The sequence below is a fragment of the Macaca thibetana genome, chromosome 3 (assembly GCF_024542745.1).
Source record: "Macaca thibetana thibetana isolate TM-01 chromosome 3, ASM2454274v1, whole genome shotgun sequence".
NCBI lineage: Eukaryota > Metazoa > Chordata > Mammalia > Primates > Cercopithecidae > Macaca > Macaca thibetana.
The window spans coordinates 38,254,373-38,271,326 of record NC_065580.1 but is presented as its reverse complement, the minus strand read 5'-3'; the positions used below and the strand labels follow the sequence as shown (position 1 = coordinate 38,271,326).

Here is a 16,954-nt window from a genome sequence, read left to right as displayed (position 1 = left end):
TCCAGGAATAATTTTGCTTTCAGAAATATGTCTTGTAGATGAGCTCATCATCATATTCAACGCAGGCAGCATTGCTTATAGTTGCCAAAGATGCTTTAAAAATTAATTGGTAGTTGGCCTGGTAAATAAATACTTCTTTGTTTATACCGTAGTATATTATACATTCATAGAAAATGAGGCGGATCTTTACATGTATATATGGAAGGAGTTCCAAGATGTAATTAAAAAACACAACTAAATGCAGAAGAGTGTGAGGAGTATTCTCTGGAGTAAAAATGTATGTGTATATACATGTGAATATATATACTTGCTCTTTTAGGCTTAGAAAATTTCTCACAGGATTTTCTAGAAATATTACCAATGATTGATTCTGAAGCCTCGTAGTGGGATGGCTCCAGGGTCACAGACAATTGTTTGCAGGCACTTCTGTAGTATTAAAAATTTTTTCATATGTATATATTTTTCATTTAAAAATCTAGATAATTTTAAAATTTTTATTAAAAAGAGCATTCCAGGACTTGAGACTAAAGATACTATTTTTCTGGATTGTTTAGAAGGGAAAAAGAAGAAATTTTGTGAGGTAAGCTTACAGGAAACTTATCTAAGCCATCCCAGTCTCTGTTTCACATACACTTGCTAGCTACATGTAATACAAATAGAATGATCACCAAAATAGTGCTCGCCAGGAAGGGAAAACAGGACTCTTTCCATGACAGTCTAAATGCGCATCAATAACAGCAGTTGGAAACTAGAATGGAATATCAGAAATCTGGCTACACAGCCAGATGCCTAGTACTTTCACTTCAGGGATCTCACTGTAACTTAGAGGAACAATTGGACTGGTCACCTAAACCCTCTACATCGAAGGATGTTATCAACAGACACACACACAAAAATGCTTTAAAAATGAAAAACAATGTTTAAATCTCTCTGGATAGGCTCACTATGTTCTTCATTTCAGCCAATCCAAGAGTGAAACACAAATCAGATGCGCATACAGTTGTGTGGACCCGTGCTGGTAGACAAAGTAGATAAATTCAGAGTTGGTTTTGTTTGTTGGTTGGTTGGTTGGTTGGTTGGTTGGTTTGTTTAGAGAGACGGTCCATGTTGTTTGACATGGATCTACCTTGGCTAACTTAAAGGATAATTGCAAAAATATAATTTTATATTGGAGGATGCAGATATAGATGAACAGTGGTTCTTATAAAAAAAAAAAAGAAAGAAAGAAAGGAAGGAAGGAAGGCAATCAATTCTTGGTATTTAATTACTAATTTTTAAGGACATTAGTTTAAACAAAAAGGAGTTGGCAGCTGGTTTCCTGAGCTACCGGTCTTCATTTCATTAAGTTACTCAGAGAGGGATAAATGAAAATATACATAAGGTAATACTGCTATTTTTCTTTTGACACAATTGAAAGAAACAATAATGAAATAACTTGATCTTACTGTAAAGACTTAATTATAATTTTCAAAGGCATAAGCCAGCTCCAAGGTAGTTCATTGATTTTACTGATAAATATTAACTGAAATAAAGCACTTAAAAAGGTAGAGAGGTAATTTTCAATAGTTGCATTTGAAAAGCTGGCTTACTTTTAATAATATGTAGACTGACAATAGGATTATACAAGAGTTCATTCACTGTTTTAAGGAAACAGTTCGTAAATGTTAACGGCATATTTATTGCTCTTCTCCTATAGAAAGCTAGACTGGCCAGGATCCGGGCAGCCAAAAGTGGAAGCGCAAATGCTTACATGCAGAGCAAACGGAATGGTTTACTCAGTAATCAGCTGCAGGTACGGTCAAGCACACCTCTTTTTTTAATGTTCAATTTATTGGTTTGAGATTGATTTAGTTCTACTTCCATAGAATTTTATTATGACTAATTATGATGATGGCTATCCAAACAACAAAAGGTTTTTTGTTTTTGTTTTTGTTTTTTTATAACTTCACCCTATACATCCTCATTGGCTGTAGAAGGTTAGAAAGTGCACTATGAAATACTGCCAGTGAATCATGATGACTATTCATCATTAGGCAATATTTCTACCCTGTCTCTTATTAACATGGTAAAGGTAAAAAAAAAAAAAAAAAAAAAAAAGCTCAATAATTCAAATGCCTAATTCTTTTTTTTATTTCAAATTTATCTTCCTTAACGTTCATTTGGATCAAGGGTTGGGGTGGGTGGCTAACATGATGTCTTCTTTTACTTCATAACGAAGAGGGAACAACATTCAATGTTAGGAAGATCATATGGCATAAACTACAATTTGAGAAAATTTATTTTTACCCCAGAATTTTCCTTTAATATTTAGGATTCCAATCTTGACTTACAAAATAGTTTTTATTTACGCGCGCATGATCACGGTTTCCAAATTTTCTAAGCACTAGGTTAAATTTGATCATCAAAACATAACAGCTTCCCATCTTACAAACATAGTTGGTAGTTGAATGAGTAAAAGGGATTTAAAATTTCAATTCAAAGAGGCATGTCTAAAAGACCAGACCATTCATTTGATGAAATTGTAAATGCCGATCATCCAACTTTACAGGAACTGCACATTTGTTCCTTTCTAGTTAAAAAATAAATAAAATGTTGCCAGTTAATAGAGCAGATCTCTCTGTGGAAATGTGTAGCTGAGGTTCGAGTTGTTTGCAAATAAAATAGAAAGCTCTTCTGTCTTCTTTTTGTTAACAGTCCTCAGAGGATGAGCAGGCTTTTGTTAGCAAATCCGGCTCCAGCTTTGAAACCCAGCACCACCACCTGCTTCACTGCCTGGAAAAGACCACGGTAAGGAGACAGTATGACTGCCTTCCTCTGCTCTCCGACATTAATTCCATTTGCCTTTCTGCATACTTCATGCTTCCGAGTGTGATTTCACTGTCTGCATTACTGGACAACATGCTAAAAAACAAACAAACCAAAACCTCACAATATTTGAAATTACTTTGAAAGACTGTAATGACATTTCAACTTGGAAAGTATTTTAGAAACTTATTTAGAATGTTTTATTCTTAGCCGCTATCTTAACTCTAGTCTAAGAAGTCGGTTAATGCAGATGAAGAGTGGTCTTCCAATAGTAAATCCTAACAATGTCATTGTTTGTGATTCTTAAAATGCTGATTAGACAGAAAAAAAATTAATGGTGCTCGAGGTTCCCTAACATCTAGATCAAGAGAATAGCAATAGCAATAACAAAAAACAGAGAACAATGGAATATAAGCATTTGTTTCATTCACAACCATAATGAATAGAGATAGATAATAGAAACTATTCTCAATTCCCAGCTACTTGGGAGGCTGAGGCAGGAGAATGGCGTGAACCCGAGAGGCGGAGCTTGCAGTGAGCTGAGATCTGGCCATTGCACTCCAGCCTGGGCGACAGAGCGAGACTCCGTCTCCAAAAAAAAAAAGAAAGAAACTATTCTCATTAGAAAAATGACTCATGTAATCACTGGTATGCCCCTGGGTGCTAAGGAGTGAGTCTGTATTTCTCCACTTACAAGCTCTCATTTGGACCTCCTCATTGGCAAATCTACCAATTTCTTAGCCAGTTTGTAAATAGGAGTCACAGTCTATGATGATTACAGAGCAGAACAAAATCTTCACCATATTTGGATCATGTCATCTCACTCACTCTCGGGTGACACATGATTTGTAATCTCAGTTCTAAAGTATTGCCTGTCCATGTACTTATTTACCAATAGAGTCATTCATGCCTACTATGTGCCCAAGAGTGAGCCAGACCCAAGAAACGCCATGAAATGAGGTGTGGCCTCTGCTGCCATTAGCCTCCATTATAAAACAAAACCCCAGACAGGGCTGTTACTGGAAAAGAGCAGCGAACATGGAAAGCAACAATGATGCCACTGGTCAAGGGAGCAAAGAGGGCAGAGCCATGAGGGGACAGGTCAGGCAAGGCTTCCTGGAGGAACTTGAGTGGAGACCTGCAGGGCAACTAGGAGTTAGCTAGGCAGAGCAATGAAGGGGCTAACAGGTGATAGAAGTACCTCAAGAAGGAAGGAACTCAGCCTGGGAGGAAGTGAAAGAATTTGAGGGTGGTCAGAAGGAGAGAGTGTAGCATGGCAAAAGAGGAGGTGAAGGGAAAGGCAGTGTCCAGGTAATGCTAGGCTTTACAGGCATGTGGACAATTTTGATCTTCAGCTCATGGAAATTATTTAAGTGTTTTAAACAAGGTAGTAACATGATTATACTGCATTTTTAAATAAAGATATGGACAGGTCTGTAACCTAGTAGGATAAATTTGAAAGTTAAATGATACATTAATAATAAAATATTGGCCTGGCGCAGTGGCTCATGCCTGTCATCCCAGCACTTTGGGAGGTCAAAGTGGGCGAGTCAATTGAAGTCAGGAATTCAAGGCCAGCCTGACCAACATAGTGAAACCATGTCCCTACTAAAAATACAAAAAATTAGCCAGACATGGTGGCAGGAGCCTGTATTCCCAGCTACTCGGGAGGCTGAGGCAGGAGAATTGCTTGAACCTGGGAGGCGGAGGTTGCAGTGAGCTGAGATAGTATCACTGCACTCCAGCCTGGGCAACAAGAGCCAGACTCTGTCTCAATAAATAAATAAATAAATATGTAAAATATTTTTATTCTTATCTTTTTTGTTCCCTGTATTTTCCTTTTTTGAGGGCTTTTTTTTTTTTAAATCAAAAACCATTTAACACCAACTAATATAAATCGTGCTACCTACAAAAGTACGTAGTAACTAATAACAGAATGACTCCCACACTTTCAATCACTGATGAGATAAATTAGAATCTCATGCATTGCAACTTAGGTATGTGAAACCATGCATTGTAAGAGAAGAAAACAGATTGTGAATCTTTTGTGCACCATTTTTTCTTTGAAATTTAATATTTGACATGAAATTCTGTCTTGTCTGATTATATTATTCTCTAGACTTCAAAGAATAGAATGTTAAATTTCATTTATTTCAAAATGCTTGTCTCAGCAAAGAAATGACAAAACGAGTAGCTAAAACATAATCTATTTCTTATTAGCCAGTGTCTTGCTTCAATTGTTTTACTAATATTTTAGGATGTGAGATGGCTAAGTGGAATTTAGTATGTGCAAAGCCTTCCATTATAAGACTATCCCCACACACGCAAAGAAAAACAAAGTAGTAATTGAGGTCATTCTCAAGTAGTTCAGACCAAAAATGTTTTCCTGTATATTTCTGAGGTGAAATTCTTGCATAGGCATTTCAGGAGGTTTTTGTTAAACATTTTAAAAGCAAAATTGATATCATGTTTCTACAAAATATGATATGTGAAATGATGCCTATTACTATTTCCTACTGGGCTAAAAGTTAAGAAATAGTGATGGAAAAACCCCAAATGCAAACAGAGATCATGAGTACAGCCAGTGATGCCAGTGATGTATCACAAAGATTACAAAAAAGGCCACAAAATTTCAATGCTAATCCCTTCTGTGTCAAACACAAAGTGACACATTCACAGCAGTTATTTATGTAACTAATAAGTCATATTTTTCTGCACTGGGTATTTTTAGAGGAACATATAAATAAATGGATAGTGTCTTGGGGTCTCATTTTCTCATTTAGAAATGTTTTCAATCCCAAGTGAAAATATTTGCTAATATATAACAGACAATCTAACTTGGGGCATCCTATTAAAATAATCTATTTTCCATAACTTCAACCTGTTTTAAAAAATAAAGTCAGTGAAAATTTATAACTTCCCTGTGGGTTTTATCTGTATTCATTTTTTGGGTGTTTTTTTTTTTCTTAGCTTATACCTTCCAGATTTTATGTTTAAATAAATAAATGATATTTCAAGATGAAGTTAGTCTATAAAGGGACACTAGATCAGCCTACAGATGTCAATCTCTAGGTTTAACTACAAAGATAGTTCCACATAAATGCCAAAAAGAAGTGGTTTTGATGTCAATCTTTATGAAAATGGTTTTATTTAACCATTGTGTCAAGTCTAAGTATACTTGGGCATATTTGAGCTTTAAAAATAAAGCTACGTATTTTGTTTTTTAAAATGTGCTTCTCTGTTTCTTAATTTACTTACAACTGTGGAACAGAATCACGAGTTTGTGGACGAACAAGTCTTTGAAGAAAGCTGCATGGAAGTTGCAACTGTTAATCGTCCTTCAAGTCACAGTCCCTCACTGTCTTCACAACAAGGAGTCACCAGCACCTGCTGTTCACGACGACACAAAAAAACTTTTCGCATCCCAAATGCCAACGTATCAGGAAGCCATCGAGGTAGTGTACAAGAACTCAGCACGATTCAGATCAGATGTGTGGAGAGAACGCCTCTATCTAACAGGTACCTGAGATTAATCTGTGTTGTCTGCACACCTGTGCTGGTTCCCAGGGTGTATCTTCTGCACTCATGTTGTCACATATGTGGCATCTAAATTCCTAGCTCCTATGGTTCAGGAAGAGACAAAACTGGTAGTGTAACAAGTAGGAAAGTGGTTCTACTTGCATATCCATTAAGGGTTAAAAGTAGCAGTTATATCAATATTCAAAGAGTCAAAAGAAGGAAACATGATTGGGTGGACACAAATGTGTTTTTCTCTCTTCTGCTCCACAACCTTTTCTTTCTTGGGCAAGGACTTTTATACTCAGGATTCTCTTATATATTCAATAGCCTGAAATGATGGTGGACACTACTAAAAGAGTCAAATGAAATTGAGATCAACATGGCTAAAAGTTATTTAACAGCATGTAAAAATATACAAACACACTCTCTGTAGCAGTAAAAATGAAAACTTTGCCTACACAAATCATTTATATCAATATATAATTTTGATCAGAAAGATATTTTTGGCCATATCAAACACAAAATCAACATAATACAAAAATAAGTGAAGTACTAAAATTGTTTGCCTCTGGTTAGTTCATGAACAAGTTAAGTAAAACTTCCGTATTGATATTTTTGCTTTGCTTTTCCTTATTCACTGTCTTTACCACAAATGTGTAAAACGAAAAAGTAGTACACTTAAACAATATATGTCATTAAAATATAAGTTTCTGCCAAAATAATTTTATTCTGTTTTCAAATTGAATAGCATATGTTTTTAGCGTTAGAGTCTGTAAATTCAGTCCCCTTCTTTCTTGGCATTCAAAAGTCTTCGTTGAAATCTGGATGAGATTCTGAATTCAGGTGATGTCGATTTACATAAATTGGATGTCTCTGGGACTAGAAAATTAAACTTAGGAGCCATAAGACTTCTATCTTAAAGATATTTTAGCTTTGCAGCCTTATATCCTTTATAAAAGGAAGTCAACAATGGAAAAGTATCGAGCAAGAAAATCTTAGGACATAAACATCTTAATTATGTTTTCCATGAAAATAAAATCATTAGCTTCAAGCTTCTGTGTATATCCTTCTCTCTCATTTCCCTTTTATCCGCTTCTCCATATAGAGTATACAATTCATCCAAGAATACCATTTGGGAAAACCTTAAAGTATTAGATAGTAATAGATAAATTTTTTGATTTTTATAATATGTGGTCATCATTAAGTTGAGAGATTTGAGGGCATTATACATCCCAAAAAGACATGAAAATAAAAATATTCTGTGGTCAAAAGAATTAAGAAATCAATGTGATATGGCTCTTTCATAGTGGTTTCTCAAACCTCTTAGAGGTCCTGTCTTAAATAAAACTACTTTGTTCAGCCCAGGCTGTCCAAATCTTACTTGATGCTCTTTCTTTCTTACATTTTTTAATAATACTTTTAGTTTGATAAACACTTGATGGAACCAAGTGAAACTGTCTTTTAGAAATTTATTTAATGTTAATTACTGACTATATTCATCTTTAACATAGATTAAGATTTGGGGTTTGATATTTTTAATTATAATAACTTTCCTTAGACAATTAAAATGTTTTTATAAGCATTACAACACATATTCCTCAGTTGTATGAAAAAAATTTAACTAAACAACTTACTTTCTTAATTTTTTTTTTCTATCAGCCGATCCAGTTTAAATGCCAAAATGGAAGAGTGTGTTAAACTAAACTGTGAACAACCTTATGTGACTACAGCAATAATAAGCATCCCAACACCTCCAGTAACCACACCAGAGGGAGACGATAGGCCAGAATCTCCTGAGTACTCAGGAGGAAATATTGTCAGAGTTTCTGCTTTGTAAGACACTCGGAATAGGGTTTAAGAGAATTTGAGTCCTGGCTGTGAAAAGAATCTCAACGTAGAAGAAAGAAGAAACAAATATTCTGCAGATTAAGGCAGCAAAGCAAGAAGGTTGGAAATGAAACAAAAACAAAGCTTCCAATCTTAAGGATGTGAATAAAACCACCAAATGGCATTTCTAGACAGTTTGACCTGTTACACAGAGTAATATTCTGTGGCCCTTTGACTTTGTGAATGAGCACAATGAAATGCCGCCTATTGATGCTTCTTATGATCAGAACTCTTTTTTAATAAAATAAATAAAATAAATCTTTGAACATAATGTTCCAGTTGAATGCAAAACAAAAAAAATATGGAAAACATTTTGATAAAATTTTTTCCTGTTAAAACCATGAACATTGGCTATGATGAAGATTATTACATATGAAAAAAAAAACACAACATATTTGTATTGACTGAAGGAAACCATCATAATGCATGCTAGAATTCTTTGAAGCAGTGATCTCAGTTTCTTTATGTTGTCTTCAGAATAGGCATGATAAACTATAATTGTAGAAAGGGGTAATTTCTGTGCACTTACAACAAGCTGAGTGTTCATGTTCCATGGTGGGCTGTGCAAATAAACTCCTTTTAGAACTGCAGTATTTCTCATGGGGATACTCATTAGTAAATCTAAAGTGTTCAGATAGTTCAGTATTAATTATCGTTTAACTTTGCACCTAGATACTGTTACAACTGCAATAATTCATTGTACAACTGTTGTATCAGGAATCAGGATTTTTCTGTTGTTGTACTTTCCAGATCTTTATAGATACGGTAGGAGCCACGTTCGTAGAAAAACTTCTGGTGTGGCCAGGTTTTAGGTAACTTTTTAATCCAAAACTATTGTGCCATAAATGTTTTTCAGTAATATTCTTTGGTCCACTGTATTCCTGTGACAGTGCATTATCTGTTCTTGTATTTCTATAGCACCTTTCTATTGGGTTTATCATCATCAACAAGACTAATGTTTACTGTAGTTCAAGTGACTTTCCTACTTTTGTATTTCAAAAAAAAAAAAATTATCTTGTAAGTAGATTGTCCTCAATCCCCTTGTCAAAAATGAGAAAAAAAAGGAGTTGACCCATGTAAATTATCACTAACGTCTTTGTTGTTTATGGAAAAGCCCAGATACTGGATCTATCACTATGTATTTTATGAAAAGAATTGACTGGGACTAATATCACAGGATCGGTCATCTCAGAATCTTACTTGATGTATTATTTATTTTGCCTCAGATCTTGAATACATTTTGAGAATAACTAATGTGGATTGAAATGTAGAGATAAACTAGAGTGCTTTATTGAGCAATATTTGATGAAAGCATGCTTTCTACACCATTCAGGAAGGCAGCACAAATTTATCTCAGAAAAGTTCCTGTGTATTGCGAGGTACAATTTTCTCCAATAAATCAGGAGGACAGGAGTTTGATGATGCAAAGTTGATCTCTGTACATTTAAGTGAAAAGTTTTTATAACTTTTCACCCTTAAAATATGTCAGCAGACATGTCTGCACGTGACAGTGTAAAAAAGTTTAAAGTCAAATGCAAAGTTTTTATTCATTCCAAGCCACCACTGTAAGGAATAAAGCTTAGCTTCTGTACATGGAAAGAGTTAATAATTATTCCTCTATTAGAGATGAGATTTTTAAATGCTTATCATATTTTGTCATAAAAATGGATTAATCCAACCATTTTCAAGTAAAGCCAGAAATCCTTGCTTCCCATTTCTAGAATAGCTTCTAGAACAGTGCTATGAACATATTAGATCTTAATAAACATTTGCTGAGTGAAAGTAAGATAAACTCAACTATCTCTTGGGAAGAACTGGCTTTATTCCTAGTACATCTTTTAAAAAGTTACTAATCTTCCAGCAGTACAAATATTAACAATTATATTAACACCTGCCTCGTGTCACTTTGTGCTTCTAGAGCAATGTCTAGTGAAACTTATCTGATGGCATTTATTGAAAACTTTCTAAAAAGTAGACTAAGGAAACCATAATCAGAATTACTATGTCTTTTGATTCCCAATGAGAAGTTCTATTTTCATGTTCTTAATATTACATAAAAGAAAATGCAGTTAGGTTATTTCAATTGACAATTCTGCCTCCTCTTTTGATTTATCACTTATCCAAAATTATTAATTTTATTAGGCTTTTGGAAAAGAAAAAAACCTTTTTGATGTTTTAAGTGATTTAAAAATATACTGTGTTGGTGGTGAATGATTATTGATGACTGTTAAGTGCATCTGTATTGTAAGTGAAACGTAATTATTTCTGTGTACCATATGGAGTAACTAAGGTCATTGTTTTTGACAATTTTGTTTGAAATTCACCTATCTTATTTCAAAGGATAGCATAATATCTGCATTATGCTGGAAAAAAATAGACCTTTGGAGAATACTTAAATAAAACATGTGCATGCTTGAACAGGACAAAATGTTGACTGTTGCCCTATTTTGTTAGATTTCATTCCTTAATACACATAATACATCCATAATACACATGTGGGAGGACCCTGTGAGACATACAACTCGAAGGACACAACAATTGAAAGTAATGCTTAAATCTCATCTGAATGGGTGGAGACAGTAGCTTTTGCCAGTAATGGGAATTAAGGCAGAGACTGTAACAGAAAAGATAGTATCAATTAAGGAAAGCCAGTCCCTGAACCTTATATACTTCTTAAACACCACTACTTGCATTAAGCAGAGAAGCTCGGGGTAATGGTTTTGGTCAGAAATTAACTAAATTCTTAATCAAAGGCTTTATTCTATCTAGGAAAGCAGGGTGATTTATTTGTCTAGCTATTTGTGTGTATGTATGTGTATATGTAGATATAAATTTATTGATACACATATACATAGATTTTCATTCATTTTTAATATGCAACCACTAATGGTTTCTCCTTAATATCCTGGAAAGGATAAAAAGCAAGCAAATGTTAAGAGTTTAGAGAAGAAGGAAAAAGACAAAGGAAATTATTTAGTAGAAAGACTGATTTTAACTGGTGATATATATGATCCTCTTGGTGGATAGTCTCTATCTTTTCTTGTTAATTATTTTCATTTATAGCCTTTGATTTATTAGGTGTCAATTTTGCATTAAAAAGTTCAACACGCCTCCCTATTCCTTCAACTTAGTCACAATGTTGGCTTAGAAATAGTCTCTGGGGAGCTATAATATGTCTGCCAGTAACATTGCTCAAAAGAATAAAAAAGGATTCTTGAAATTAAATTGATGACTCCTCAGAGTTTCATAAGAAAGGCATCTTCTCTTCCCTACAGTGTCATTAAGGTGTTTGTTTTATTAACTCACTGGTACAAGAATGGTTATTACTCTCCACTGTGTAAACATCTGAATTTTCAACACAATTGTGTAGGCACACAGTATTTTTTTAATGAAGGTTTAAATTTTATCTACGAAGGTTTAAATCGTATCTACTTCAGCTGATTGTATTAGGAGAGTAAAATATTCTTTACAGAGTTTGATTTTTTACTTCTAAGGAATTACTAGTTTTGAACAGCGAGTTTGCTTAAGATGATTTTAAAATATAATTATTACAAAAAATTTTTGGTTGAAAATAATATTAAATACATAGCATACCTTTAATCTTTCAATTTACTGCCTGCCCTGCCTTTTTTCTCCTTTATCTTCAAGCATTAATTATTATTGTAGCAGATTATTCTTTGCCTTTCCCTAATTACTTTTTTCTCTAGCTTTTCTATGGAAATTCTTTAGGTCACATAACTATATTCATTCTACATATAATCCAATTTATTGAATACAGATGATGGGCCAGATGCGGTGATAGAGAAATACAGATTAAGAAACCAGATCAGATCCTTTTGAAGGAATTATCTAGCGGAAAATATTTCAACTCTCTTCTTTACACTACTGTTCATAATCTTACACTTCAAATCTTCACCTTTCCATGTTGACAGTAACTCTTCTACTTCAGTCTCCTGAAGACATCTCTCCAACAGTGGTTACATAAAGATACTATTCTTCAAGGTGCTTTCTAAAATATTTTCATCACGTCATTAAAATCTTCTTTCAGTAGGTAATGGTTCTGTCTCTATGGGGGCTGGCAGGCAGGGCAAATGAATTCCTACCTGCCCAGAGAAAGAACAGGAAACAATAAAGGTAAAACAAAACCCAAAGGAAGAAGAGCTTCATGTTTACGCATCATGTTAAAGTTAAAAGAAAAAACTTTCTCAAGTATCCATTCTACCTTTTCAACTATAATTTCAGAGAATGTGAAGAACGCTATTAAAATAGTTTTGCAGGAGGACTAATACACAATGCTTCTGTGAATCTGAACACCACACCTCAAATCGTATTATCTGATGAATCCTATTGAAACATCTGTGTAATTGGGACAACAGAAAGGTAAGTCTGTAAATAAAGGGCACTCACTAATAAGGTGGGCCTAGTTGGTTCACATCAATTCCAAAGCAAGAGGATGGTTGAAGAAGGGTGTTGAATGAGTAGATAACAAATAGTTGGAGAGAGATTTGGAGGAACCCTGGAAGACAAGAGTAGGATATTGGCAAGGGCTACAAGATGGCAGAGGCCTCCTTGGGCTTTGACTCTAACTGAAAATACAGAATTTTGGCCTGGTTCAGTGGCTTGTGCCTGTAATCCTAGCACTTTGGGAGGCTGAGGTGGGTGGATCACTTGAAGTCAGGAGTCCAAGACCAGCCTCACCAACTGGTGAAACCCAATCTCTACTTAAAAAAAAAAAAAGGTAGCCAGGTGTCCTGGCGCATGCCTGTAATCTCAGCTACTCAGGAGTCTGAGGCAAGAGAATTGCTTGAACTCGGGAGGTGGAGGTTGCAATGAGCTGAGATTGCACCACTGCATTCCAGCCTGGGTGACAGAGGGAGACTCCGTCTTAAAAAAAATAAAATAAAAGGAAAAACCAGAATTTTAAAGTTCAGTTTAGTTCAATTTAATTCCTTGGTTAGAGCTACATATTTCGGCACCAAAAGTTCTCTTAACCGATTACCAGTTTTTAATAGTCATACACCAATACTGCTCAGACATCTCCTACACTGCCTGCAAAATGAAGAACAGAACCCTAAAACAGAATAAGCTATTCCTCTGAGACATGTGAAGGGAGTTGAAAGAGCCAAGGCTGAGTGGACATTGAATTGGATAGACAAGTTTGCTAAATTTCCCATTCAGAGACACCTTCTTGGAGAGGGAGACGATTTCATTACAGAGGATATAACAATTTTGAAAGTAAAAGTGTCATGTGCATCATAATTTTACACAGCAATCATTCTAGACATGCATAATTTATTGGCGATCAATCTGGTAAAAAAAAAAAATGTAAACCCACAGAAGTAAAATCCTAATGCACCCTCTTCATTTTACACTTTCTTTTTTCAATAGATTAACGGTGAGCGCTAAATAATGATGATTACAACCACCATGGAAATATAATAATAATGGCTGTTAACTTTATTGGATATTAAATATAGGCCAAGCACGGTGCTAATGACTTCACATGTATCAATCCATTCAGTAATTATTAGCCACGTTTTCTGATGAGAAAACTTTAACACTGAAAAATTGTGAGTCTGGGTTTTCCTAATTTAGATAATATAAAATTTTAAGTTATGTATTTCTATGACAGAGTTCCATTGTGTCGAATTATTGATGTTATTTCTTCTTTTAGGCTAATAGCGAAATTTAAAGAAATGGGGGTGGGACACAGAGGGAGGCCTGGACATACCTGTGCTCTGGTGATTGCAGTCATTATCAAGGATGATCATTTTCTCTCCCCATTTTCTTTGGTCCAACATATTTTATCATCTTGTTGTGTTCTGATAACAACTGCTTCCTAATTTGACTACTGGCAAATTAAAATAAAATGGGACCTGGCTAGGAAATACATTACTGTCCTAACTGACAAATATTTTTCCAACAAGTCCATATCAGTACAGAATACACATTTAGTTAACTTTCCAGTCACAGAGATGGACTGTGTTAGAGCATCTATTATTTCTCACTTGCTCCCCTTTTTTAATAAGGTCTGCCAAAATTTTCAAGGTTGTTTATTAGGGCCACAGTTATAGCCTGCAGCATTTAATTGGTGCACAGTCCAAGTCCTGAAGGCTGATCATGAAACGGAAATATTTTGGAATTAACATCAATAATCAATAACCACAATTCTCATCCTTCATTATCTTTTGCATCTTCCTAAATTCTTGCCTGAAAAAATTTCAGAAGATAGGAGCAAAGTGCCTATTGGCATTTAATACCACATACAAAAGAAAGTGCAGAGAGATTCAGACAGGCAAAATAAGTGCATAATTCAGTATCCCAAGTTAATATAATATAATTTAAAATACAATTGGATTTTTTTCAATCCTGTTGTTCCAATCCATCCTCACAAACATTTCCAAAATTTTTCTGAAGGTCATTGAAAATTTTTATTTGTTCCTAATAAAATAAAAAGCTCCAATAAAGGTGTAAACATAGACATTTGATTTATTCAGAACTGTAGAAAATTTAATGTACCTTTTAAAATGGTACTTGGGATATAAGTACTTCCCATAAAACTTTTTATTTGGGCTTCATCGTTTGCTTGTTTTATGTTCCAAAATAACACTGGCTTATTAATAATATCTCTTTACTTTCCACTTCAATCTTTCCCTTTCTACTTTTCAAATGGTAAATTTGTTATTCATTGTAAATATTAATATTGTGTCCAAAACTTTCTTTACATGAGAAATTAAGATACAATCATGATCCAAAAGACATGTATGGGAAATTAATGTCACATATAGCTTATTATTGTCAAATTCTGATAAGTTATATAAATTTAATATAATAAATTTTATATTATAAATTATAATTTTCTAAAATTATACAAATTTTATTATAAAATAATAAAAGTTCCCCAAGTTGTCATACAGAAGGATAAAAACACTTAATTTTTGTTTTTTCCAAACTGCTAATACACAGCAGATAGACACGAATACAAAAATCACACCACACTATGAAAATGAGGCATACATATATACATACACGACTACATACAGTCATGGGCCACATAGCAATGTTTCAGTCAATGATGGACTGCATATATGAGGGTGGTCCCAACAGATTATAATACTGTAGTTTTACTGTACTTTTTCTATGCTTAGATTCACAAATACTCACCATTGTGTTACAATTGCCTACAGTATTCAGTACAGTAACATGCTGTACAGGTCTGTATCCTAGGAGCAATAGGCTTTACCATAAAGCCTAGGTGTGTAGCAGGCTATACCATCCAGGCTTGTGTATGTACACTCTGTGATGTTTTCACAAGGACAAAATTGCCTAATGACGTGTTTCTCAGAACTCATCCCTGGTGTGTGTGTGTGTGTGTGTGTGTGTGTGTGTGTGTGTGTGTGTGTATCAGACAGCTCTACTAATATTTAAAATGAAATGAATTTATTCATCCAAATGTGCAGGAACTGACTAATGAGAGACTAGTGAGAGAAATGGATTTATGAGTGACTAGAAGAACTTGAAACCATGTATCATTTGGAAGAAACAGAGTTTGGAAAACCAGAAGAATTCAATGTCATACCAGTTTCTTTGGTTATCATATTTATAATTCAGTTCATTAGCAAAGATTCTGAGAATTTAGTTAAATTGTACTGCAATTATTTGCTATTAGATATAGACTTAATGAATTTTGTAGGATCATCTGAAATTAATTCAAGACATTTCTCTCATCATCCAGTATTTCAACCTAAACTTAGGCTGAGTAATAAAGTGATTATAATAAATTCACCTTAAGAGACTAAGATTAGGAGCCGGGTTCAGTGGCTTATGCCTGTAATCCCAGCACTTTGGGAGGCCGAGGTGGGCGGATCATTTGAGCTCAGGAGTTCGAGACCAGTCTGGCCAACATGGTGAAACCCCATCTCTACTAAAAATACAAAAATTAGCTGGGTGTGGTGGCGGGCGCCTGTAATCTCAGCTACTCAGGAGGCTGGGGCAGGAGAATCATTTGAACTCAGGAGGCAGAGATTGCAGTGAGCCGAGATCACGCCATTGCAGCCTGGGTTACAGGGCAAGACTCTGTTGCAAAAAAAAGGACTAAGATTAGCTCCATAAGTCAAAAACATGAGCACATAAATGCCTAAGTGCCTGTATGTCTGTATCTGAGTATTGCTGATTCTAATGACCTATTTTTTCTGTAATTATTGCTGACTGAAGTCTACATTTAAATACAAATGAACTATATATATTTATGACTATGACTATGGCTTATTTATCATTAGTTGCACTTCTCCATTTCTTCTCATAACTAAGAGAAAAATATATTCAAAATCCAAAGTTTATCATAAAAGCACAACCTCAACTAAGGCTTTTTAACAATATAAAAGAAAGCCAAATAAATCAGCTAACTTAGGTTTCTAGTGCATTCCTCATAGTAGAAATACATAAAATAATAAAAACAAATTTCTTGTGCATACATTTATATTCTTAATCATAGATTGCCACGTAGTTTACATAGATGTTTTATTATAAAATCTCTTTCATGTTTCAGATAAAAATCAGGAAAGAAAACATTGAAGGAAAGGGTGAACACGTGGACACACACGAACACATACACACTGCACACAAATCAAGGCAGGCAGAATGTGGAGTTTTATTTGTTTTGCCACCTGAGGAAACTAAAATTTTAGTGAAATCTGAAAGAAGACTTTTTCTTGCCATAATCATTATACCTCCTGATTTTTTC

The 16,954-nt window shown here is 34.5% G+C and overlaps 2 protein-coding genes across 2 annotated transcripts in view; one reads left to right on the top strand and one right to left on the bottom strand.

Annotated features, from left to right (window-relative positions):
- KCND2 (potassium voltage-gated channel subfamily D member 2) overlaps nt 1-8,369 on the top strand; it is a 492,852-nt gene extending 484,483 nt beyond the window's left edge. The window contains exons 3-6 of the mRNA XM_050785086.1: nt 1,697-1,792; nt 2,695-2,787; nt 6,077-6,324; nt 7,984-8,369. Coding sequence (XP_050641043.1) covers nt 1,697-1,792; nt 2,695-2,787; nt 6,077-6,324; nt 7,984-8,161 — 615 coding nt within the window. The 3' untranslated portion in view covers nt 8,162-8,369. The remainder of the gene's footprint in view (nt 1-1,696; nt 1,793-2,694; nt 2,788-6,076; nt 6,325-7,983) is intronic.
- Nucleotides 8,370-8,457: 88 nt separating this feature from the next.
- The window catches only part of TSPAN12 (tetraspanin 12), a 105,822-nt gene continuing 97,325 nt past the window's right edge, over nt 8,458-16,954 (bottom strand). The window contains exon 9 of the mRNA XM_050785097.1: nt 8,458-12,314. Within this exon, the coding sequence (XP_050641054.1) occupies nt 12,256-12,314 (59 nt within the window). The 3' untranslated portion in view covers nt 8,458-12,255. The remainder of the gene's footprint in view (nt 12,315-16,954) is intronic.